The sequence below is a fragment of the Microcaecilia unicolor genome, chromosome 8, assembly GCF_901765095.1.
Source record: "Microcaecilia unicolor chromosome 8, aMicUni1.1, whole genome shotgun sequence".
Lineage (NCBI taxonomy): Eukaryota > Metazoa > Chordata > Amphibia > Gymnophiona > Siphonopidae > Microcaecilia > Microcaecilia unicolor.
The window spans coordinates 145,678,729-145,705,625 of record NC_044038.1 but is presented as its reverse complement, the minus strand read 5'-3'; the positions used below and the strand labels follow the sequence as shown (position 1 = coordinate 145,705,625).

At 43.5% G+C, this 26,897-nt stretch overlaps 1 protein-coding gene across 1 annotated transcript in view; it reads left to right on the top strand.

Annotated features, from left to right (window-relative positions):
• The window catches only part of FCHSD1 (FCH and double SH3 domains 1), a 151,580-nt gene that overhangs the window by 94,370 nt on the left and 30,313 nt on the right, over nucleotides 1–26,897 (top strand). The window contains exons 12-17 of the mRNA XM_030213572.1: nucleotides 2,079–2,183; nucleotides 5,983–6,144; nucleotides 7,896–8,024; nucleotides 10,787–10,870; nucleotides 11,866–12,043; nucleotides 23,417–23,622. Coding sequence (XP_030069432.1) covers nucleotides 2,079–2,183; nucleotides 5,983–6,144; nucleotides 7,896–8,024; nucleotides 10,787–10,870; nucleotides 11,866–12,043; nucleotides 23,417–23,622 — 864 coding nt within the window. The remainder of the gene's footprint in view (nucleotides 1–2,078; nucleotides 2,184–5,982; nucleotides 6,145–7,895; nucleotides 8,025–10,786; nucleotides 10,871–11,865; nucleotides 12,044–23,416; nucleotides 23,623–26,897) is intronic.

The window sequence follows — 26,897 nt, the reverse complement described above, 5'->3', positions numbered from 1 at the left end:
TCTCTGCTCCCTCTGCCCAGGAACAGGTTACTTCCTGTTCCGGGGCAGAGACAGCAGGGAACCAGCAGAGCCAACGCAGCTCCCAGCAACATGCACTCAGGGCGGTTTTGGCCCTCCTGCCCGTCCCTCGCTGCTTTCCTATGTAAGTACGCGCTCCGGGGGGGGGGGGTGCTTCGGAGGGGGGAGGGTGCGCTCCAGAGGGGGGAGGGTGCACCATGCTGCAGTGTCGTTCCTAGGGGGGCTGACACCCAGGATGGATCGCCGATGCGCCCCGCCCCCCCGGGTGCAGCGCCCCCCCGGATGCAGTGCGGACCCCCCCCCCCGGCGAAAGGACACCCCCCACACGCAAAAGAACCCCCCCCCGGGTGCATGCCGCTGGGGGGGGGGGGGGGTGCCGCGCGCACCTGTCCATTCGTTCCATGCTCCCTCAGGACTGTTCCGGAGCAGAGGGAGCATGGAACGAACGAAGGACAGGTGCACGTGGCACCACCCCAGCAGCGTGCACCCGGGGTGGACCGTCCCCCCCTTGGTACGCCACTGCCTTGCTGCACCCGGAGGGGGGTGCGTAGCAGCGACCCGCCCCGATTGTCAGCTGCCCTCGCTACGGCACTGAGGTTTGGACAAGTTCCTGGAGGAAAAATCCATAGTCTGCTATTGAGATAGACATGGGGAAGCAACTGCTTGCCCTGGGATTTGTAGCATGGAATGCTGCCACGATTTGGGTTTCTGCCAGGTACTTATGGCCTGGCTTGGCCACTGTTGGAAACAGGATACTGGGCTAGAAGGACCATTGGTCTGACCCAGTATGGCTACTCTTATGTTCTTATGGAATACACCCAATCTGTGCCTAACCTAGGTGCAGGTATTTAGGTCTGGTTTTAGGTGGCCTAAATGAGTACACCTAAAATTTAGTCACAAGAACAACATGTGCACATATTATAACTTTAAATGTAGGTTATAGAATCATGCTAACCACTAGTTTTTTCGGCACCAATTTTTAAGGCGCCTTTTATAGAATTTGGCTTTATGTTTATTGTAAATTGCTTTGGATATAATTTTAATGTTTATTGTAAACCACTTTAAAACTATCTTGTGTTTAGCATTATATCAAGTTAATAAATCAAATCAATGTTGTGAATGCTCTGAAACAGACCAAACATAAAATCATAATGTTTGCTCTTCACTTCCAGTCCTTGAGTGATGCCAGCAAGTCAGGTTTCCAGAATATCCCTAATTGATAGGCATGAGAGAGATTTTCTGCTGGAAGTTATCAGAGCACTTCCAGTATTCAGTGCTGATACCCGACATCTATCCACACAGTTTAGGACCTCTTATTTATGCAGTCGGACCTGTCTGGTAACTGAATGTCAGTGATACCCAGATAGCTTTCAACTCTGCCCCCCAAATGCTCCTGCGCTGCTTAGATAGTACTGGGGCATTCTGACCAGATATTCAATAGGTGCTGTCTAGTTACATTCCACTGAATATCTGGCCAGTTACCCGGTCAAGGGGAGTTAAGCGGGTAGGAGCCACTGCTATCCGGTTGACTCCCTCAGAGAATTGACCCAAATGTTTTCATACACTATTAATGTGCATGGAATTATACAAACTGATTCATTTTGGTTACAATCTAATTTCAGATACAGAGAGTTGATGATAGTGAATGGTGGGTGATGCAATGAATGCAGGGCCTGTAGAGTTCACAGCTGTATGATCTAGTCAGACATCTGCATATCTAGGCCAAGGTTTAATCTGCAGAGCAGATGAGTCCTTTCCAGAATTCCCTGGAATAGCTGAAACCACTATGCAGCAGGAGTTCTATTTCCAACCTTGTGACCCCAAGTACTTGAAACATACGTACTTTCAAGTATGGAATTTCCTGTTGCAACAATTACACAATGAAGCAGCTCTGTCCATTTCTCCATAGGTAGCTCTGGTTTGCTTTTATATCTTGACGTGACAGAGGATACATTGCATGCCTGAGGGCTTTTCACCCCAGAGATGGGTGGTCACTAAGGAATGGGGGTCCTTATTGCAGCTGTTAACAGTGAGATCTCTGTGGGATTCTTTTGATTCAGATTCTACTAAGGTTGGAAGCCAGAAGGCAGAAGGCTTCAGAGGAGGAAGCATTGGGAATGGGGCTGAAAATCGAAGAAGTGAAAGAAGGCATCCGTAAAGCAGAGGTAGGTCTTGCTGATTAACAAGGGAGGAAATATCTGTGTCTGCAGCTGTCTCTCCCTCCCCCATCCCCCTAGATGTGTGTGTATTCAGGAAAAAGATTAAAGAAATGACTGTGCCTGTTTGTATCTCCATCTTTTTGTTCCCTATATCTGCATGCTTTATGTGGGATTTTCATGATCCAGTAGTTTCATTCTGCTCCCCTGTTTTGCAGCCTGAGCCCATGCCATCAGTCTTCTTTCATGACTCTTCAGGATATTTTATCTCTTTCCTTCAGTTAGGTCAGCCATCACACTAACCATCTTCAACCAGGCACACTCCTCCTCAACATCTGGTGACTAGATATCATTGTTAGCAATAGCCAATGCTTTCATCCCCAAGAGCTGTAAGCATTATCTCCACAGTTTTTTCCAGTTCTTACTGGCCCAGGGTACAATATTCTGGTCAAGGATTCAAACTCACCCCCCCCCCCCCCCAACACACACACACACATACACACACACCTTTGTGTGGCACCACATGGAACTTCTGGTGGGACACAAGACCAACCCATCTTTGTATTCCATTCAATGAGTGGCATTTTGAAGGAGAAACTGCTGTATGTGTCAGTTTCTGAAAAACTGCTGTTCTGACATATGATGGTAACCCAAGATGACAACGTTACTACATTTGGATTTTAGATAAAATTGCTCACTTTACAATATTCAAGTACAAGGCAAGTAACAATTTCAGACACAGTTGGTAGGTAGGTACCAAGAGGGGGCTTATAAGTGTGTAGGCCCCTTGTGTCGAGGTTCCGTACCAGAGTTATTCTCTGCCACTTCCTGTGCTGCATCAGGTGCAGCCCCAATGGCACTATTCTCCCTGTTTGTCCCTGCTCAGACTGGCCTCAGATCAGCATGCTGCCCTGGGGGAGTGGAGGTGTTCCTGCTGATCACAGTGCTGAAGGCAAGTACCATAATAGCTGAGAACAATGTGGCTCTGGTAGACCAAGGAGTGTCCTTTGATGCATTAAATAGAGGTCAGCAGGGCCACCCCCCCCCCCCCGGGTTGCGGCCACCCCACCCCCTCTTCATCACTGCTGGCCCCCCCCCCAATCGCTGCCACAATTGAAATACCTTGTTGATTGGCAGGGATCCCGAGGCCCCGCCAGCAGAAGACATCTTCCTCCAGCGCTGCTCTTCTGCCGATTGCCTGCCTCTGTGGCTGCTTTTTCTTTCAGGGCATGCTTGGTTTGAAAACCGAGCATGCGCCCTGAGAGGAAAAGCTGCCGCTCAGCTGGGCAGAAGAGCAGCGCTGGAGTTGCTTCTCCAGGTCCTCCCCAGCCTCCAAGGGGGATCCGGCCACAGTGCTGGTGTTTTCTGTCTCCTGCTTCTGTCAGGACGCAATCACTCTGGTCCCGTCAGGAGCAGGAGAGAGAGAGAGAGAGACCTCAGTGCGGGCCCCCCTTGGAGGCCTGGACCTGGGGAACTTTCCCCCACTTCCCCCCCCCCCCCCTCGGCGGCCCTGGAGATGAGCATACAGCTGTGCTGACTTCCCTGGAGAACTGTTGATCCAGGACATTGTGGGACACAATAATGTCTCCTCAGAAATTATGGGGGCCGTAACTCCATTGAGGACTAATACTTCCCTAGTAAGACCCCCCCCCCCCCCCCCACAGTTATTATCTGGACACTTTTTTGAATAGCATGGCTGTCATGCAGCAGTTCTTTTGTAACTCTGACTTTGGACAATACATGCTAAATGGTAGGCTCAGGATCTGAATACTAAGGCTATGACAGAGAATTCTGAAAAGCTGGAGCAAACCTTGGAACACTTTAAAGCGGTTGAAAATACATAGAATAGTCTTAAGTCTCTCTTAAGAGTTATGACATTTTACAAACTGCTCTCTCTTCTTTTAGAGCTTTTTCAGTGAAGATGTGTTAGCCCCCTATGGCCGGGAGCAAAAGGATCAGGTCCTTGTGGTCAGGGAGGAGTGGACATAAGAGACTTTACCAGTTGTAGCTAAACATCTCATCCATTATTTTAAATATTTCTGAGGAAGAGTCTGGTGCAAGAGCTATTGTACTGTATTAGATTTTTATTTTTCCTCAAGATAGAGAATCAGTGCTGAGACTGTGTGTTTTAGGAATCATTCAACATTATTTCTGAGTCAGAGGGTTCAGTTTTCTGATTTGTCTCATGAGACACAAGTGTCTCCATCAGTGTTAATGAGGAATCTAGAGTTACAGGATAACTTCCCCTCAAAATTTCAGATGTGTTCTGAGGCTTTGGCTTTTAGATGCTGTCTTTTTGATTCACTTTCCTTATAAATGTATTCCTCAGTATCAAGGTGTTCAATATGTATTTTTGAACCCTCCAAATTAAGAGGTTTTCTTGGATAGTAAATGGCCTTAGCTGGTGGGTAGGGATTGGGAGTTGGTGAAGTTACAAGTTCTATGATGGAGCTTGTGTTTTGTGTAGTGCGGTGTGTTAATCCTATCTGAATGTGTTTTCTTTTTTTCATTTCTTATTAGTCGCGTTTCAGAACTTTTCCTTTCTTGGTCCTATTTTTGTTCTGGACTTGAAGGAATATGGGAACTAAAATTATTTGTATGGTTTAGTTTCTCTGATATCCTCTTTCCATTGTTAGCAAATGCTTTACAAAAAATTATAAATTCTTCTATTTAAAAAAATGTTTAAATGTTGATGCATCAGCAAAACACTGATGATTTACTTTTTGTTTTTAGAAACTGACTTCTCTTTACTTTGGTGAGTCCATGTGACTGGACTAAGAAGGGAGGCCTTTAAGTAGCCCCAAGTGCTTGTCTTATTTGCTCACAGAGATGGAAGGAACCATTAACTGAACAGTGGACACTGGAAGGAGATCAGTGCTTTGCCTTTTTTCCTTTAACATTCTGCAGGGTCTGCTTAACCATTAGGCAAGCTAGGTGCTCACCCAGGGGAGCAGCTTCTGGGAGGGAGAGGGGAGAGGGCAGGATGAGAGCTGCAAGGAGCAGCTGCAGTCATAGCAAAGCAATAAATCTTGACAACCACATAAACTCAGAACCATTAACTCATACTTCTACCTACAGGACTTTTCCACTAGTCCATTTAGCCAGTTAAATGGTTTTTGGAAATTAGTTTTCTGTGCCTTCCCAATGTATGATATTTAAAAATTATGAGCTGAAATTGTGGTCTTATTGGACTGCTCTAGGAGCGGAGGTGTTAGAGCACTGACCATTCGGGCAACCGGGCAGTGCCCTGGGGCCCAGAGGCTCTCCCGGATGCCCAGCATGCCATTAGTGATCTAGTGGCCTCAGCTGGGGGGAACATGTTATTTCTGCCTGGCCTGCTGGGCTGCCACTATTCCTCCCCACCTGGCAGCACTGTATTTTAAAAATGGTGGCCGAGACTCCCAGCAGAAGTCTCACAAGACTGTTGACACCCACAAGACTACCGTGGGAAGTCTCGGCCGCCATTTTGAAAACACAGCGGCGCTAGCAGGTGAGGGAATAGTGGCAGCACAGTGAGCAGGAAAGAATATGCCTCCCCGCAGAGACCACCAGACTACCAGAATCCCTCAGGTAGGACAGGGGCAGCAGGGGGTGTCAGGCAGCAGCTGGGCAAGGGGCCCAGACCACCCTCAGTCTGCCCCTCTATTGGAGTGATCAAGACTGTTGAATATAATTATCAAAATCTCATGAAAGGGAGGGGGGTTACAAGGGTCCTGAAAGTTAATTGAAAGGTGTTTCACTTAGGTTGCTCAATATCCTTGCAGCAACCCTCTTGTCCTGTCTGCCTAAACCTTGTTGTCTCCCTTAGATAAATAAAATAAAAGCTGATGCCCGGATAGTAGTGCTGCGGCAGGCCAATGTGGATGTAGATACCTGGCTGTCTGGTGCTATGGGGCAAGCCAATGAAGAGCTGGAGCAGGAGAGGCGGCTGAGTGAGACCAGGATGTCCAATGGAGATGGCTCACCTGCGGTAAGCACCACTCTTTTATTTCCATCAGTTTATTTTAGTATGTACCTTTTCCTTATTTAATATTTCAAATGCATCAGAATCTTTGCAGTAATGAAAGCCTCCAAGTGTTATGCAGCAATCCCTATACTTGTACCAGTGGCGTAGCTACGTGGGGCCTGAGGGGGCCGGGGCCCCCGCAGATTCACCCCAGGACCCCCCTCCCGGCGAACCCGCCCCCGCCGCCGCCTACCTTTACTTTTGCTGGTGGGGGATCCCACTCCCCGCCAGCCGACGTCTTCTCAGTCCTTCCTGCTCTTCAATTTGTTTGCTGACGTCCTCCTGCACGTAATTGTACGTGCAGGACGTCAGACTCAGCGAAGTTCGCTGAGTCTGACGTCCTGCACGTACAACGTGCAGGACGTCAGCAAACAAATTGAAGAGCGGGAAGCGACTAAGAAGACGTCGGCTGGCGGGGAGTGGGATCCCCCACCAGCAAAAGTAAAGGTAGGCTGCAGCGGCGGCGGGGTCGCGGTGGGAGTGGGGGCGGCAATTTCGGCGGTGGGGGGGGCGGCGCCGGGGGGAGGGCTAAAATGTGCCCCCTCCCCCCGGGCTCTGGACCCCTCACCCACGGAAGGCTGGCTACGCCCCTGACTTGTACCAGAAATACAAGAGAAACTAGGTTCCTCTGTCAGTATTACAAGGATACTAGAGTTACTGGATAACAATAGAGTCTATGTGCTTCCTCCAGAATTACAGGATAATGCTGTAGCCTATGCATCTGTCCCAGGGTTTTGCAAAGTAAAACTAGAGTCCTGTCACCTGTACTAAAAATATACGACCACTATTCTTCTGTATCTATATCAAAAGTAGAGGACAACACTGAAGCTTCTCTACTAGTTCTTGCACCTCTGCCAAGGTTACTGGGATATGTAAGGGCCTGTGCAAACCTACCTGATTACAAGGCCTTGATTTAGGCATAGGCAACTGTGTAGAATAGGGATGGGCAGCCAGAAAATTGTCCTTAACGTGTTGTTTTCTGTATTAGTTCTGAAAATGTTTGGGGTTTTTTTCAATTTTATTTAGCCATTCTGTCATCATGGGAGCAAAGTTGTTGAGCTTGTGCTCTTATGAACAAGTGCACACTATTTGTAAAAAGGGTACGCTCCCCACCCCCCACCCCCCACCCCCCTCCAATAGCATGTGTATATGCATTTATCAGGAAAAGAATGCACACTGTTTTAGAAGGAGTTCACTCTCTTTATAAATAACGTGCATTCTTTCGAAAAAGTGCACGTTATTATTGACAACATGAAACGTCATGGTTTTTTCTCCTCATTTTTCTTCATTAGCAACATGCAACGACATGGGATATGTTGTTGATGTGAATGACAGTCCATCATTAGTGACAGTCCATCATTAGTGACAAGTAAATAACCAAGATAAAGAAGGCTCCCCTTTGCTTTAGGGCTTGCATGTCAGAGGTGCAGCCATGATATTTATAATCAACTCCGCTCTCTCCAGTCCTGTCTCTTGGCACCAGAATCTTAAATGCAGCCCCGAATCCACGGTTCTGCCAACTATAAATAACTGTAAAGTAATGTTGCATGAACTGTAGTAATTAATATACACTGTCTTTTAGATCTGGTAATTGGTGGAAGAGAAATCCCAAATCTTCAAGAGCAATTGTTGTATCTGCATTGCTTTTTCTTTAATTGGTTGCTTCAGATTGTTAATATGAATGGTTTTATTTTGTGCTACCCTGGTGTTTTCAGATCGAAGAGTTTGATTTAACAGAGTTTGAGGACTTCGATGACACTTATGAGACATTTGAAGAATCAAGTCTGAGTCTCAGCGGTACTCGTTCATATCCTTTGCCTTGCAGAGTGCGTTATGGTTATCAGGTAGGGAATTTTCTGTGCTTGCTTATTTATTTATTTTATTTATAACAGCATTTATATCCCACAATTATCCAAAATGAATTGGCTCAACGTGGCTAAAAAAAAAAAGCTTGGAGGGCAACATCCTCGTTTCTGCTTCCCGTTTGTTATTATACTTTACTCAGATTTTTTTCCTCTTCTTTTCATGTCCCTTGCATTCTTATGTTCCTGCCTCATTTCTGTCTCTCACATTTTTGCACACTTTTCTCAAGTCTTTTCTTCCTATTAACAACTATGTGTCACGAAGGTGACTGTTTCCTTGTCTGTGCTCGCCTCGCCCTCTGGTGGCCAGAACCGGTGGCTGCTATGAACTGTCACCCATTCCAGACTTCAGCGCAGTCCGGTCCAGATCTTCCGGGCTGCCAGACTTGCTTCTCTTGTTTGTGCCTGAACAGCACCCGTAGCTGCCTTGTGATTCCTGCAGCTGAACATCAGCAGCTGATGGGCTTTATTAATCACCTGGTTCTGTGTTTGCCTTTGCATCATCTAAGGTCCCTGGTATGTTGGTGTGCTTTGTTGCACTTCTGCCTAGTCTGGTTTCTTGTCTGAGCTTCTTGTCCAGTTCTAGTTAGTCTGTGTGTAGTTTAGCTTAGGTTATTGCTTATTCCCTAGTCTTGTTTCTGGTCTGTATTCCTTATCTAGTTCCTGTTTGTCTGTGTTTCTTTCTTAGTGGCTGCGTGGCAGGTTTCAGTCCTGACTCTTGTTTATCAGTGTCCTTGTACCCTTTTTCAGTGGCTGCTTGGCAGCTTTCAATTCCTGTCCTTTAGCTTGTCCATTTCCTGCCTTGTGTAGTATTGTCTGTTTGTGAGTCCTAGCCCAGTTTCCAGCCTTGCTGCCCATGTATATTCCTTTCCACTCTGACCCTCAGTCCCTGTTCAACCTAGTGCTATCCAGTTCCTTCCCTGTCCGGTAAGTCCTTAGGCCACCTGCACCCAGGGGCTCAACTCCTGGGGAAGGGCGGTCAAGTGCAGGTGAAGTCTAGCTGTTTCTGTCAGAGTTCTGCCTTGTCTCTGGTGTGGGGTGGTTTGCCTGCCACTGCCGCTGCTCGGCAGTGGCCCAAGGGCTCATGAACCTAGTTTCTGCCTTGAGAGCCTAACACTATGTCTTTCTGCTCTGTGCATGAGTCTTATGTTTCCATCACCTTCATAATAGCCCTGACAAAATAGGCCCGACAAAACAGCCTTGTAACAAAATAGCCCTGGGCAAATCAGCCCTTAACAAAATAGCCCCCTATAAAAAATAACACATAACAAAAAAAGATGATAAACTACATGTGAAATTTTCACTGATAAAGGCTTCTACCAGCATTCCATTGTATAAAGCATATATAGATAAACAAAATTCTATAGCTACCAACTGGTACTCAAGATCTGTTCTGCTGTTTAAGGAAACTATTCTTCCATCAACATTCTAATTAAAACAAAAAAAAAATTGTCATCATTTTTATAGTCTTACCAACCTTATCCTGATTGCCAAGGATTTGATTTGATTTAACAGACTTTGAGGACTTCGAAAAAAATGTAGTGCCATATTCTGGGCAGCCTGATTGGGCCCTTTTGTCAGGGGGCTAATTTGTCAAGGGTTATATTGTGGGCAGGCCATTTTGACAGTGGCTGTTATGTCATGGACTATTATGTCGGGAGCTTTTTTGTTTGGAGCTTTTTTATTGGGGCTATTTTTACCGGGACCCCATATTTTCCTATATGAGCAAGCAGCTCTGGAACGCATTGCCACGCAACTTGAAAACTGTCTATGAATTGATCAATTTCCGCAAACTATTGAAAACCTATCTCTTCGACAAGATATATCACAAAGATCAACACATGTAACTGTACAATCAATAATTTATCCAGCAATGTTCTATACTATCTTTTGCTTTAACACTATCATGTAACCCAAAACCCTCTGTAAAACCAAATGTATATTCTCTTCTACTTCCAGTATCCATGATGAATTGTAAGCCACATTGAGCCTGCAAAGAGGTGGGATACAAATGCAATAAATAAATAAATAAATATTTGTATTCTTTTCATTCCTTTTGCCTGCATTTTATTTTCTTTGCTAAATTATTATTATTAGCATTTGTTTAGCGCTACCAGACGCATGCAGCGCTGAACATCTGATACAAAGAGACAGTCCCTGCTCCAAAGAGCTTACAATCTAAATAATACAGACAGACAAGACAGTTACGGGTGAGGGAAGTAATGGAAGCTAAAAAGCAGCAATGAAAAGGTGAGTTTTCAGCATAGATTTGAAAACAGGTAGAGCTGGAGCTAGACGTATAGGTCCAGGAAGTCTATTCCAGGCATAAGGTGCCGCGAGAGAAAAGGAGCGAAGCCTGGAGTTAGCAGTGGAGGAGAAGGGGGGCAACAAGAGAGATTTTTCCAGTGAGCGGAGTTCACGGGGAGGAATGTAGGGAGAGATGAGAGTGGAGAGGTAATGGGGGGCTGCAGAGTGGATGCATTTAAAGGTCAGTATGAGAAGTTTAAACTGAATGCGGAAGTCGAAGAGGATCCACTAGAGTGAACACTGAAAGAACGAAGTGAGAGGTAAGAGGAGAACCAGGAAAGAACAGGGCCCTGGAATCCAAGCGAGGACAGTGTATCCAGAAGTATAGTGTCGCTGAATGCGACTTTATCTCTCACACTTGTACACATTCATTGTTTCTTTTTTATACTGTTGATCTCTGTATTTGCTTGCTTGTAATGTTCTTTGTTCCATTACAGGCTAGTCAAACAGATGAGTTGTCCATCGTGCAAGGGGAACAGCTGGAGATTATAGAGGATGGAGATGTGGAAGAGTGGGTCAAGGTTAGTGCTGAGTAATGTAAAATGTGAACCCTACCCCTAAAGCAAAGAAAGAATGCACAGCTGTCATTGCAAATCCTACTGGGTATATCTGAATGGCCCGGGTTATGTTTCAATCATTTTTATTAAAGTTCACACAATCAGCTGTTACATTTCACATTGCATAATTGTTTCCACAATTACTGTTGACATACCATCATATTTGTATTGTATCTTTTTATTCCCCCCCTAAACTACTCCCCTACCCCTCCCCATTCCTTATCCCCCTTCCTCCCCCAAACCCTCCCCTCCCTCCCCTTCTATGTCCAATAACAAGCAGAGGCAGCGGGAGCAGCAGCATCTAGGATTATAGGTTCAGTATCTGGCTCCGGGCTGTTGGGGTCAAAGTGTTCCAAAAGGGTGCCCATCTGCATTCAGATTGTTTCCTCAGCTGGGGCTGGTTCCGCACTTCCAAATGTTCTGTACGTAAAAGCATGAGCATTTGAGTTTGCCAGTATTGCAGTGATGGTGGTTTATTCCCCAGCCACTCCTGTAAAATTGCTTTTTTTGCTATCACTGTAGCTCTTTTTACAAAGTCTGTAAATCTTTTCGGCGTGGGCTTGCTTAGCCTTGGATGTCCAAAAAGCAGCTGTGGATCATAGTTCCATCTTTGAGACCAGAGCTGTGTTACTTGCCTTAGTATGCTTCTCCAAAACCAGGCTACTCTTGGACAGTCCAAAACATATGAGCCAACGTGGCCCCTTCTTGATGGCACTTCCCACACGCTCCATCTGGTGATGCTCCCATATGGACTGCTCTTCTAGGTGCCACGTAAATCCTTAATGCGAATTTATATTGTAATGGCCAAGGTTATAATTCAGAACAAATCTGAGAGAGAGTGATGTCCATATTTTATGTTGCTTCTGTTGTCTTTTTGCTTTGTGCAACAACCATTACCAGATAATCCTATGTAGAACTATATGCGCTCAACTCCTACCCTTCCATCCTGTCTTCTCCAGGCTCGCAACAAGAGTGGGCAAGTTGGCTACGTCCCAGAAAAGTACCTTGCATTCATTAATTTTACATACAGTAACCAGATGATGATAGATGGAACAAGTAAAGACCAGTTCAGTGGTATATCATTAAGCAAAGAACTCACGGGCATGGCACAACTGCATTGGACAATGGAGCCAGGAGGTCTGTGACAAGGTGTTACATATTGGGCTGTGTGTGTATACAGGTGATCTGTTGTGTAAAATTGTGTGTGTGTGTGTGTGTGTGTCTGCATGGATATGAATGAAGGTGCGGCTTATGGTCCTTTTTGATTTTCAATAACCTTCATAAAGTTAAGGAAACAAATCATGTTCCATGTTGTTCTTTTTGTTGTAAAATCTAGCAATTCCTATGTACTTAAAAAAAAAAAAAAAGTCCTATAACGAGTATATGCACTTAGGATTTACTCAGGAAACCTTTTCTCCCATTTTTGCCCATGAGTAAAAATCTTGTGAATCACTTTTAGATGGTAATTTATTTATACAAGGGTGCCAAGGTAGGGAAAGCACATAGGGTCACCTTTTCATAAAATAACTTCCCTGAAATTCTCACACTAAAATGCATTTGCTGTGAGGTAAGTGTACCTTTTCCGCTTAAAATTAGATGTTTCTGCATGTAGAGATGGACATCTGGAAGGAGCCCATTCTGTAAAAGAATGTAGGCATTAGTTCATAGCATAGGAGCGTAACCAGATGTATATGCATTTAACGTTTTACAGTTACACCAGAGGTAGAGGTGATGTAGTAGATACAGAAAAACAAAGGGAGTGGAAAATAAACCAGGCTAACCAGGGACAAACGAGACTTCAAATGTTGGTAAACAGTTTATTGGTGAAGATTCGACATAGCACCGTGTTTCGGCAGTAGAGACGGCCCTCTTCAAGCAGATTATTCAGTTTTTTTATAAAGGTCTTTTTCAAGACCATATTTTTTCATCTGCTTGTATCAACGTTCGTTTAACATCTGATGGTTTTACATATTTTATAAAGATTCCTGAAGCAGGCTGACTGCCGAAACACAGTGCTGTGTCAATTCTTCCTTGGGATGTAGTAGATACGTACATATCTTACAGCAATGGTCTTCAGATCCTTTCCTTGATGTCCACAACCCAGCCTGGTTTTCAGGATGCCCAGAATGAATATGTATGAGATCTATTTGCATTCACTGCTTCCATTGTGGAAATCCTGAAAGTCAGGCTGGGTTATGGACCTCGAAGACTGGATTTGAGGATCCTTGTCTTACAGCATTATATAAGTTACACGTATAAGTTTGAGCCCCGCCTATCCTTTGCCCTAAATCTGTCTATGTAGACACCCCCTTTCAAATATACACTATCTAAGTTAAGAGGGTATATGCAGAAGAGCACTTAAATGGAATTTTGGTATTTGTGTATGTGCACCTATACATGTGAATGTGCTATTCTAAGCACTTACACCTGTAATGGGTGTGTAAATGTTACCAACTATGTTACAGAATTACAAATGCTGCTTCCACCCCACTACATCCCCAGGAGCACCTACACATTTAGAGGTGAATTCTGTATATGATGCCAGAAAAATTGGCGCAAAAAAGTGCTATTCTATAAACTGCATTTAAAGTTAGGCTTAGTTTATAGAATAGCACTTACATCTGGGAACCACGCCTAATTTTAAGCGCAGCCATTTGCACCAGTTGAAATGTGGTGCAACTCTTCACGCCTAAATTAAGCGCGTATCCCTGTTATTCTGTAACTAACCATGTAAATTTTAGGAATGATCCCATTTCCACACCCACTTTTTGAATTCACGCATAAAATGTAGGTGCGGATATGTTAATTAAATCTAATTAGTGTCAATAATTGTTAAGCCAATTATCAGTGCTAATTAGCTCAATCAATTAAGTTGTGTGCACCCAAATTTGCACGTGCAAGTTTTAGCGACTTTTAGAGAATTTGGGGGATATTGGGTAATTCTGTACAGGTCACTTAAAGTTAGGCACCTATATGCCCGAATTTTATAAAAAGCGCAAAAATTGTATGCCACCAATTTGTATGTGCAGTTTAATTGAATAATTTATTTATTTATAACATTTATATCCCACAATATTCCCGCCCATGGGCAGGCTCAGTGTGGCGTACAACAGTTAATAAGCAAACCATAACACAATAGCACAAAGTACAGTGGACAGGGTCACAGGAGGGAGAAAGAGATGACAGATGAGGGGAGAGGAAGAGAGGGTGGGTGACTGGGTATCACAGAGTGAGCTGTGGGCTAAAAGGCTGCGGCTCCTGCAGGACTCGTGGCAAACGCTCTGCCAAAAAGGAAGGTCTTGAGACGCTCCTTAAAGGTCGGGAGATCCGAAGTGATTTTGATCTCACGAGGCAGCCCATTCCACAGTTGAGTGCTGAGATAAGGAAAAGAGGAGCCATAGATGGCCTTATATTTGAGGCCACGGGAAACAGGGTAATGGAGAGTGAGGTACGAGCGGGCCGATCTGCGGGAGTTCCTGGGCGGTAGGTTAACAAGAGGGTCCATATAGGAAGGGGCATCTCCATAGATAATTTTGTGCACCAATGCACAGGTCTTGAACGCGATGCGGTCCTTCACAGGAAGCCAGTGCAGCCGCTCACGCAATGGTCTCGAGCTTTCAAATCTGGATTTCCCATAGACGAGCCGGGCAGCTGTATTCTGGGCCGTTTGCAATTTTTTTAGGAGCATACCTGCACATCCTCCATAGATACTATTGCAGTAGTCAAGACGGCTAATCACCAGAGACTGGACTAGATTGCGGAAAACACCCCGAGGGAAGTAAGGCTTAATACGCTTTAGCCTCCAGAGAGAGTAGAACATTTGCTGGACTGTAGAGTTCACATGCTGCTCCAACGTCAGGGTTCGATCAACCAGGACACCCAGGATTTTTTTTAACAAGCAATTATTGGCACGGATTAGAATGTACACGCATAAATTTATGCACGGAATCCACGCCTAAATTGTACATGCAACTCAAAAAAGGGGATGTGGAAATGGGAGGGTCATGAGCAGACTAGGGGTGTTCTGTTTATTTTCTCAGAATCTGCCTTTGCTAATCAAGCAGCTGAAGCAGTGGCCCGTCTCATCTCTCTCTGGGCAAAGTTACATATGCCCTCCAAATATCTAGCTTTCCCAACCTTGAATCTGCTCATGGCAGTTCAGTACAGGCTCAGCCATAGCTAAGTCTGTAATTAAAGAGGAACCCAGTTTCAATTAGTTAAAGAGATATAGTTTATTAGTATTAATTAGCATTGATACATTACCCAATAATGAGGATACCAGCAATTCAGTCAATCATACAGTGGAACAGAATCACACGACACATCAGCTCTCGGTGGTACTCTGTCTCTCTCCTCCATCAGCATCTGCATCTGCCTCTGTATCTGTGTCTGTCTCTCTCTCTCTCTCTCTCTCTCTCTCTCTCTCTGTCTCTCCTTCTGTGTCTTACACTTCTCGGGGTGCTTCTTTTATACTGTCTCAACCCAATGGATTCCAATGGGATCCAGCTTTGTCAGCAGAACTTGCTATCCCTTATCAGTTGGTAAGGAACCGATACGGGTGACTTCATTAGGTCCCAGGTTCCAACTATACACAAAAGGGGTACAAAGCACAGGTGGCGAGATGACTTCATCGGTCATTCTGCTCTTCTCAGCTATTCTCAGCTCCCCCTCCCTCTGAGTACTCTCTAACTACGTACATCTACCCCCTTATCTACTTTCATTAGCCCAAAACATCTTTCATGACTCTTCACTGATGCCAGTCCCAGGCATGTTTATAAGAGCAAAGGACCGCCTCCCGTGCCAGCTCCCTGAGAACTCAGTTCAGCTTGTGCTGTTGAAAAATGTATTTTGTATCAGAGATGACTTTGGATTTTTAAGAGAAGCCCAGCTCTTATTATGAGCCATTTGCTTGTAGAGGCCTAGCTCTTTAGCCTGAGCCATTGACCTGTATTTTACTGAGAGCAAGGGCGGCCATATATATACATTTCCCCTCTTGCCGGACCTCTAAAAAGGGCCGGCACACCTGACTATGGGTGTGGCCATCTTTTCCAGAGGGCTCATAGAATCCTGTGTGGGGGGAAGATATATATCTAAAGTGGGAGGGACGCTCTGTCAAGACATGGGACTGAGGCCGTAGTGAAAGTCAAGCTTTCAGTACATAGATATAAAACTTCTATGCTGTGTCCCTCTTAAGGTAAAACCACCCCCAAAAAAAACCTAACTATGTATTCAACAGCTACTCTTTTGGAACAGGTAAAACCTGGGAATATGAGAAGTCACATAAGCCTAGGTATCATACAAAGGAATCAATGAGGTTGAGTGTATATGATTGCAATCAATATGTCATTATTACAAAGCTGATGTTGGGAGGCAGGAGAAAGAAATTTTTCAATCAAAGTTTATCATTAGTCAAACTTTGAATGTGTAAATATAGCTAAAACTGGTGTTAATAGGGAACAAATATTTCATTTTAGCATTGAAAAAAGATTAATATTGGCCAAATAATGAATAACTACTGCAAACTCATGAGTATGATAATTACAGGTAAGCTATGGGTGTCATAGGCCTACATTATATATGAAGGGCCTGCTGCTTAACCTGCAATAGTCTTATAATTATGAGCAGGATAATAGTTTTGTAATTATGAGCAAGATAATAGTTTTGTCATTATCTTACTGCTAGGTGTAATGGATCTAGATCATATATGAAGGCACTATTGAGTTATAGTGTTTTTGGAAAATACATAGGAACATAATCTTCTTGTTCCTTTATACAGAATATGAAGCAAATATGTGTTAAAGAAATGAATTGATCTGCTTCACTTTCTCTTGATGATTAAGAAATCATCAACAGTAGAAAACAGTCTGCTTAGTTACTATTTGAGGTATAGTGATGAAAGGTACAACAATTTAAAAATAGAGAGAAAACAATCTAAACCTGCCAATACAAATTAGCAAAATATAACAAACTAGAAAGAAATCTATGATAGTTCAATTAAACAGCATAAGCAGAATAAATATCTTCCTTAATAAAAGAGGTGTACTTGCGTTACAGGCAATAAGAGTAAAATAAGTAAAATAAATAGCAGTGGTCCTACATTTATGGTGGAAATGTAGTTTGTCTTGTACTGAGATTAGTAACAAGGAGGCTTAAAACAAACCTCTGAACATAGGGAATAATGCACCAGATAACAGTATCAACACCTGATTTAGTAGTTAATTTTGTCTGCTAAGGCAAAAAGGTTTTGTAATGCCTTTATAATGGAACCTATCAGTGTCAGTATTACTGGGAATGTAAGTATAACAATGATTTCTGGCTTTAAATTGATCAAGTACCCCTCTTGATAGTGACAATAGAGGATGAAAAACCAAGGATGCCACCCACTTTAATCAATGCTATAAGTGGCATACCAAAAATATACAGGTTCTCTGTTAGAGAGTCTGATTATTGGATGCGTACTCTGTTAATTTTAATTTGTCCACGTCCCTGGAAAATTTCAAAGTTATCAAACAAAACAAATGATGATTCGTATTGTCAGGAATAATAGAATTAAATAGAATTAAAAAGGGCAGGTAATGATTAGATATAGGGTTTCAATTAAAACAGAGTAAATCAACTGTTGGGGTACCTAGGGTAGATTTTTGTGATTATTACTATATATACTGAAAAAAACCTGTGAGTCTTTTCTTGGAAACAAAATTAGGAATAATAGAAGTACAACAAGTCCCGATACAGTTGTTGGAGTACAAAGTACAGTGTCCTCTTGTGGGTAGGTGGACTTGCATCACACGGTTCCACTGGAAAGATGGCAAGTGCAGTAGTAGGCTCTCTTTGATGGGCAATGTTCCGTTCAGGTAAGGTGGTAACGTCTGTAGTTGTCAGATGCTTGGAAAATGTTCTTTTAGTCCATCAACTTGAAGTGGTGGCGGAGGCTGCAGAACCAGTGGTAACTGCTGAGCTGGTGGGGATGGCTTGAAAGGGACTGAATCAGGAGCCTTGTAGATGCGGATGTCTTTTAAGTGGATCCAGGAGGTGTGGTCTTGCAACTTAACTAATCTGGAAGGGTCCTATGTAAATAGGGATGTAGTACTTCCGGTGAACCAAATCTCCAACTTTGAGAGCTTTTGGATAACCGGTGGCAGGGGAAGGGCTATCATCACCCTCCCCTCTTCTGACTGAGATTTCCTGTGAAAATCGAAGACAGAAAAAGTAATGATAATAAACAGAATATTGGCAGGCAAGTTGTTATCAGGATTAGCTTTAAAAAGGCAGATGGGGTGGCTTGAAGAGCATTATAGTGCTCAACTAGGCCATTGTTAGTACAGGAATAAAAATACTTTAGGAACTCATCAAAAATGAAAACCATTGTCTGTAGTAATTTTGCAGGGATTGCCAAATATAGGAATAATCTCTTTAATGCAAGGATAAGTTTCTATTTATTATTATTATTATTTTGTTTTAAAAAATTTTTAGAAAGCATCTACTCAGACAAGCAGGTACCTTTTATCTTTCACAGGTATCTGCATATCTGTAAAATTAGTATAGGCCGGGCCCTTGCACAAGTGACCAGTAGATATACAGCAGATGATACACTGATCTGGAATGACATTAGATAGAGAAGCTTGCTCTTGTTGTATTCAAATATTTTGCTAGCAAGTGTTATATACTGCCTGAGAAACAGAAAAGCATTATGAAAAGAAAAATTTAGAGAATTAGGGAAATTCAGCATTGGGTAAATACTAAGGGATACCCATTCTTGTGAAATACCTAATCCAGGAAAGGGTACTTATTATTATGAAAACGAAATAAGCAGTTTGTGTAGAGACTTCAACTATTGTTGTGTGTAAATAAATATGATCTGTTTGAGAGCATATACAGAGAAATAGAAACAAGATATAGACATTATATGGGCATAACACTGTTTGTTGTTATTGTGTAGACAGACAAAAAGCATTATAACTCAAAAAGCTTTAGGTAGAATAGAAGGCCTCATATAAATAGAGCACAGAGGATAGCAGATACATTACCACATTCAAACTTTTCAAAATTCCTCTTCACCTTCTACGACTTTTCTCTTCACCATCGCGTCTTGCGAAAATCTTTCTTAAGGGTCTGTCATGTGAATGTCTACTTATATGCACTTATAGAAAGCACATCCAATGATACATGAACAGCTAAACCATTTTACATTGCAAACATTTCTGAAACCTATCATATTTGAAAATATCATTTCCTTATAACCTTTATAATTATCCCAAAAATGAATGGGATTCTCACATCCAATTACCTTCCTCCGCAACTTAATCAAAACTATACTGGAAATTTGTATCATGGTAGCCCCCATGGTGGCTAAAAAGAAGGAAAAAAAACAATTTGCAAAGTCAGAAAAATAAAAATAATTTAAAAAATAAATAAAGTTGAATGGCAGGCTTTGAACCCATCAACTTGGTCATATGGAATGAGTACAGTAGAAAAGAGAGTACGGACTGAGTAAATGAGCAGGATTGAGAAAGCAGCCTGTTAATTTCCATTGCATAAGTTCTGCTTGTGTAACTGAAGACTGCAAAATAGAGAAAAAATAAAAAAATTAAAAAAAAATCTTGTGAAGGGGGGTGGAGGGGACGTCAGGGAGAGGGGGTAGGAGGCATAGAGGAAGGAGGGGCTGTGCGGGGAGAGGAAGAGAGGGCCGAGGGGGAAGAAGAGGGGCTATGGAGGGAGAGGAAGGGAGGGCCGAAAGGGAAGAGGGGGGGCTATGGAGGGAGAGGAAGGGAGGGCTGAGGGGTAGAGAAAGGGAGGGCTGAGGGGGAAGAGGGGGGCTGTGTAGGGAGAGAAAGGGAGGGCTACCGGGGATAGGGGAGGGGTAGAGGAGGGAGAGGAAGGGAGGGCAGCGGGGGATAGGGGAGGGGTCAGTTAGTCAGTTACACATGTAATTATAGAATAAGGTGGGGCCTATGCCTAATTTAGGCGTGAGCATTTGCACCATGTTTCCATTTTCTGACCCAGTATGGCTACTCTGTTGGGTGCTGCTGTTGGGAGATTTTAATCTGCCGGATGTAGATTGGAAGGTTCCGTCTGCAAAATCGGAAAGAAGTAGAGAGATTGTGGATGCTTTCCAAAGTGCTCTGCTCAGACAAATGGTGAACGAACCCACGAGGGAGGGAGCCACGTTGGATCTGGTGCTCACGAATGGGGATAGTGTGTCAAATGTCCGAGTGGCTGCACACCTGGGAAACAGTGACCATCAAACGGTTTGTTTTGATGTAACGGCTCATGTGGATGGCGGCCACTCTAAACTCAAAGTCCTGGATTTCAAGCGAGCTGACTTTAACAAAATGGAAGAATACCTGAGGAAGGAGCTGATGGGCTGGGAGGACATACGAGAAGTGGAGGGACAGTGGTCCAGGCTAAAAAAAGTAATAAACAGGGCCACAGACCTTTATGTAAGGAGGGTAAATAAAAGCAAGAGAAAAAGGAAACCGATATGGTTTTCAAAGCAAGTGGCTGAGAAAATAAAGGCTAAAGATTTAGCGTTCCAGAAATACAAAAAATCTCAAGTAGAGGAACACGGGGACGAATACCGGATGAAACTGAAAGAAGCTAAGAGAGAGGTACGTCTGGCAAAGGCGCAAGCGGAAGAACAAATGGCTAGAAATGTACGGAGGGGAGACAAAAACTTCTTCAGGTATATTAGTGAAAGGAGAAAGACTAAAAAGGGGATTGTGAGACTAAAAGATACAGCAAAACGCTATGTAGAAAATGATGAAGAAAAAGCCAATTTGCTAAATAGATACTTTTGTTCTGTTTTTACTGAAGAAAATCCTGGGGAAAGACCGAGAGGGACTGGCAAAAGTACACCTGAAAACGAAGTGGATAGAGCACCGTTCACGGAAGAGAGTGTATATGAACAACTTGGAAAGCTAAAGGTGGACAAAGCCATGGGGCCGGACGGGATCCACCCCAGAATACTGAGGGAACTCAGAGAGGTTCTGGCAGGTCCTCTAAAAGATTTGTTTAATAAATCCTTGGAGACAGGAGAGGTTCCGAGGGATTGGAGAATGGCGGAGGTGGTCCCTCTTCACAAAAGTGGGGATAGGGAAGAAGCTGGAAACTACAGGCCGGTAAGCCTCACTTCGGTTATTGGAAAAGTAATGGAAGCCATGCTGAAGGAAAGGATAGTGAATTTCCTGGAAGCCAATAAGTTGCAAGATCCGAGACAACATGGTTTCACCAAAGGGAAGTCGTGCCAAACGAATCTCATTGAATTCTTTGACTGGGTGACGGGAGAATTAAATCATGGACATGCTATGGACGTCATCTACTTAGATTTCAGCAAGGCTTTTGGCACGGTACCCCACAGGAGGCTCTTGAATAAACTAGAAGGGCTGAAGATAGGACCCGAAGTGGTGAACTGGATTAGGAACTGGTTGACGGGCAGACGCCAGAGGGTGGTAGTGAATGGAGTTTGCTCGGAGGAGGGAAAGGTGAGTAGTGGAGTGCCTCAGGGATCGGTGCTGGGGCCCATTCTGTTCAATATATTTGTGAGTGACATTGCCGAAGGGTTACAAGGTAAAGTTTGCCTTTTTGCGGATGACACCAAGATTTGCAACAGAGTGGACACTCCGGAGGGAGTGGAAAACATGAAAAAAGATCTGAAGAAGCTGGAAAAATGGTCTAACGTTTGGCAATTAAAATTCAATGCGAAGAAATGCAAAGTGATGCACTTAGGGAGTAGAAATCCAAGGGAGGCATATGTGTTAGGTGGGGAGAGCCTGATAGACACGGACGGGGAGAGGGATCTTGGGGTGATAGTATCTGAGGACCTAAAGGCGATGAAACAGTGCGACAAAGCGGTGGCCGTAGCGAGAAGGTTGCTAGGCTGTATAGAGAGAGGTGTGACCAGCAGAAAAAAGGAGGTTTTAATGCCCCTGTATAAGACGTTGGTGAGGCCCCACCTGGAGTATTGTGTTCAGTTTTGGAGGCCGTACCTTGCGAAGGATGTTAAAAAAATGGAAGTAGTACAAAGAAAAGCTACGAGGATGGTATGGGAGTTGCGTTCCAAGAAGTATGAAGAGAGACTTGCTGACCTGAACATGTATACTCTGGAGGAAAGGAGGAACAGGGGTGATATGATACAGACGTTCAAATATTTGAAAGGTATTAATCCGCAAACGAATCTTTTCCGGAGATGGGAAGGCGGTAGAACGAGAGGACATGAAATGAGATTGAAGGGGGGCAGACTCAGGAAAGATGTCAGGAAGTATTTCTTCACGGAGAGGGTGGTGAACGCTTGGAATGCCCTCCCGCGGGAGGTGGTGGAGATGAAAACAGTAACGGAATTCAAGCATGCGTGGGACAGGCATAAAGGAATCCTGTGCAGAAGGAATGGATCCACAGAAGCTTAGCTGAAATTGGGTGGCGGGGGGAAGAGGGGTTGGTGGTTGAGAGGCTAGGATGGGGGAGGGCAGACTTATACGGGGTCTGTGCCGGAGCCGGTGATGGGAGGCGGGACTGGTGGTTGGGAGGCGGGAAATACTGCTGCACAGACTTATACGGTCTGTGCCCTGAAAAAGACAGGTACAAATCAAGGTAAGGTATACACATATGAGTTTATCGTGGGCAGACTAGATGGACCGTGCAGGTCTTTTTCTGCCGTCATCTACTATGTTACTATGTTACTATGTTACTATGTTACTCTTATGTTCTTATGTACAGAAAGACACAGTTTATAGAATAGCGCATAAGCCCCTCAACATGCGTACACTTAGACGCAGCCATTTACGCCACTGAAAACCTTTTGTAAATACCTGTGCCTAAATGTATGCGCATTCCCCCAAATTCTATAAGAATACATGTAAATGTGATTGAAACCCCAGACATGCCCACACTCCTTCCACAGCCTTGACCCCTTTTCAACTATGCACATTGGAATTTACACACGCCTCTTTTTAGAATAGGCCTAAAAAGATGCACACGTAAATTCCAATTATTGCCAATTAGTGATAATGGGTTGTTATTGACCAATTATCACTAATTGCCTTCTTAGTTGAGTAGCGTGCATAGATTGGTCACACGCTACTTGCCGCGCCTTATATAGAATCCGGGGGTAAGTGTGAAATGTATTGCTGAATTATAGAATGAGAGGGATACTGTGTAAAAGTTCACACGATGTGTTCATAGCATATACTTCTATGAAAATATATTTCTGGACAATTTTTATAAGCAACAACATGGAATGCACTCTTTTTTAATAGGTAGAAGTTTCTTCTGGTTTGTTTCTCACATCTTTGTAGCAGCTCTTCCACTCCTAGCATCTGTGTGGACCAGATTAAGAATCTTGCAGAGCTGCTCCATTCTTTTTCCATCATTTGTCAGGATGGGGAAGATTAGTGAGACCCTTGTGCCCCAAACCCTGTTGCTCTTTCTTTCCCAAGCTCTACAAAGAGAACCAGCATTTCCGTAACTGTTTTCATATGACCACGTATTTATCCCCCTCTCCTTTCACCTCTTTAGAGTGTTTGGCTAGAGCCCTGTATGATTATGAAGGCCAAAGTGCTGAGGAACTCACATTTCCCGAAGGAGCAATAATCCAAGTCCTGCAGAAGGAAGAAGGAGGCATAGATGATGGCTTCTGGAAAGGGGAATTCAATGGCCAGGTTGGAGTCTTCCCCTCTCTGATGGTGGAAGAAATTGTAAATGATGGGTCGGAACTGAATCAGGTACCTTTCTATTTGTGATGCTTCTCACTTAACCCAGGATATTCACAAAAAAATCCCACAATCTTTGGTAAAAAAAAATCAAATATGTTGAACAAGAACCAAGACTACTACTGCTACACTAGAATAGCTAACGATAATTTAACCACACATTATTAAGTCATATGTGGAAGTATTTACTTGTGCATTTCTTTTTTACTTTCTATCAGTGGTGTAGGAAGGGGGGGCAGTGGGGCGGTCCGCCCCGAGTGCACACCGCTGGGGTGGGGTGTCAGCTCCGCTGGTTCACTGCTCTCTCTGCCCCGGAACAGGTTACTTCCTGTTCACAGCTCCCAGCAATGTGCAGTCGGGGCGGATCGGCCCTCCCGCCAATCCCTCGCCGCCTTCGGATGTAGGTACACGCTCCCGATGGGGGGGGGTGCGCTCCAGAGGGGGGAGGGTGCGCCGCGCTGCACCCTGGGGGGGTGGGGGTGTGCAGCAGCGACCCGCCCCGGGTGTCAGCTGCCCTCGCTACGGCACTGCTTTCTATTTATTTTTATTAAGAGTACCCTCAGCAAAAATCACTGATTTCAGGCAATTACTTTTCTATTGCCAAGTGGCATAGCACTTCTTTCATCGGGCTATTCTCTTTTTTCATTTTGTGTACGTGCTATTACATATCAAGTAGTGCTACAACTCAGAATATAAATAAATCAAGAAAATCAAAAAAATGTGAACTTATCTTTTAACGTTTTATCAGCATTCTCACTGAGTCCTTGCTTCACTCATTCAAGGTACCACAACCACTATTGAGTCTCTGACTGCCTTCCCCTGAAAACGCCCGACTTCGCGGGTTTCAGAAGTCTTTCCTCAGGGACTTGGGTTAAAACCGTCTTCTCTTGACAAAACAATATGTGCGACATTCACCATGTTCACTACTGTAGCTTATAAATGCGCCCGTCTTGAGGCAGGAACCGGAAATCATTCTCATGATGTCACTACATAATGAAAAAACTTTTTTTGTATATTTAAATGTTGTACAACGCTGTTTGTATACTGATGGTGCACATACAGACCCATCTTCATGATGTTGTTAAAAGATTCATTCACCAATAAAAACAGGACCTGAAACTCTGTTTAATGATTCCCCACCAGGCTACAGTCTCAGATAATAGTGCTTCACTTGATGTTCTCATTCAAACCTTGTGGGCTGATAGTCTGTAATTTATAAATCCACCCCTGTTCCCAGCGAGTTAAAACAGAGTTGCAAGAACATGATCTATAATAAACCACTGTAATTCAGAAAACTTGTGATTGAACTGTAAACAATGGTCACAAGAGGGGCTGTAAGATTTCTTGTTACTAAACGACTTTTATGTTCTGTCAGGCAAATTCTCATCTTATGGTACGCCGTACATAGTACAAATGGCACAGACATTGAATTATATACACTACAAATGATGATTGACATGTAGTAAAATGACTCAATGTAAATGTCTGCTGTGTCCCAAAGTGTGTCCATTGCTGCATAACCCTAGTTTGGGAGCAAAACTGACACTCCCCGCAAGGTTTGTGTTGACCTTCCTTGGTCTGCTGATTGTACTGAATAAGAGAAGTATGAACCAGATTATCTTTTAAATTGCGGCCTCGTATATATGCAATACATGGATGTTGCATGAAAGTAAGGTGAAATGTAAGAACTTGCCAATGTTTATGCAATAAATGGGCTACTTTAGGAGCCAAAGTGAAAAATCCCAGCACACAAACCAGTTTGTCCATTTGTTCTTTTGGTTTGGCCAACAATAATAAGGATCGCTGTGCATACCACGCTCTCTTGTACACTTAGCAGATACAACCGTGTGAACAGCCCTGTTCCTGAAGTCTAGATGTCAGCTCTTTAGCCTGTTGTTTAAATGTCTCGTCTGTAGTTCATATTCTACGTAAACGTAGAAATTGACCAACAGGCAAGGACCATTTTAATCTATGAGGATGATGACTGTTAAATGACAATAAGGTGTTACGATCTGTGGGTTTATGATAAACAGTGGTATGTAATTGTCCATGTGCTTTATAAATCCAAGTATCAAGGAAAGCAATATTCATGTCATTTTTGGTCATGGTGAATTTCAAACACGGAACCACTCTGTTTAACCAACCCAAAAATAAAAACAAATGCTGTTCGGTCGAATTCCAAATAAAAAATATGTCATCTATAAAACGGTGCCAGTGTGAGATGTTAATAAACCAGTCAGTGTTATAGAGATGACGTTCCTCGAAATCACTGACATACAAGTTTGCCACACTGGGGGCAACTGCTGTCCCATGGTAACACCTTTCGTCTGAAGAAAAAATTGGGAATCAAACATAAAGTAGTTCTTTTTCAATACTAATTGAGCCAAGGACACTAAGACTGTGGTTGGAATTCTCTCACCCTGCGAGCTTGTGCCTAATGTTCGTTCTACAATAGTTAGGGCTGCTTCTTGAGGGATATTTGAATACAATGATTCAATATCCAGTGTCACAAGAAGCGCTTCTGCAGTCACATCCTCAATATCCATCAGACATCTCAAAAAATGAGCCATATCCTGGATATATGATTTGGCTTTTTTGACACACGGTTGCAAAAAATGGTCCATAAATTTGGATAATGGTTCCAAGATGGTGCCGGTTAATGACACTATAGGGCGCCCAGGTAGATTACAAAGATCTTTATGAATCTTTGGCACTGTGTAAAAAACTGGTTTCAAAAAATGGGATTCCGCCTTGGTTTAATGAGAACATCGAGTGGAGCACTATTATCTGAGACTGTAGCCTGGTGGGGAATCATTAAACAGAGTTTCATGTCCTGTTTTTATTGGTGAATGTATCTTTTAACAATGTCATGAAGATGGGTCTGGTTTTTTTATTTTCTTGATTTATTTATATTCTGAGTTGTAGCACTACTTGATATATAATAGCACGTACACAAAATGAAAAAAGAGAGTAGCCCGATGAAAGAAGTGCTATGCCACTCAGCAATAGAAACGTAATTGCCCGAAAACAGTGGTTTTTGCTGAGGGTACTCTTAAGAAAAATAAATAGAAAGTAAAAAAGAAATGCAGAAGTAAAAACTTCCACATATGACTTAATAATGTGTGGTTAAATTATCGTTAGCTATGCTAGTGTAGCAGTAGTAGTTTTGGTTCTTGTTCAACATATCTCACTTAACCCAGGCATGCAGCACTCACTAGCCGGCATACGGCATACCCAACAACCCCACCCCCCCCCCAGCACCACCACCCTCCTTTAACCCCAAAACA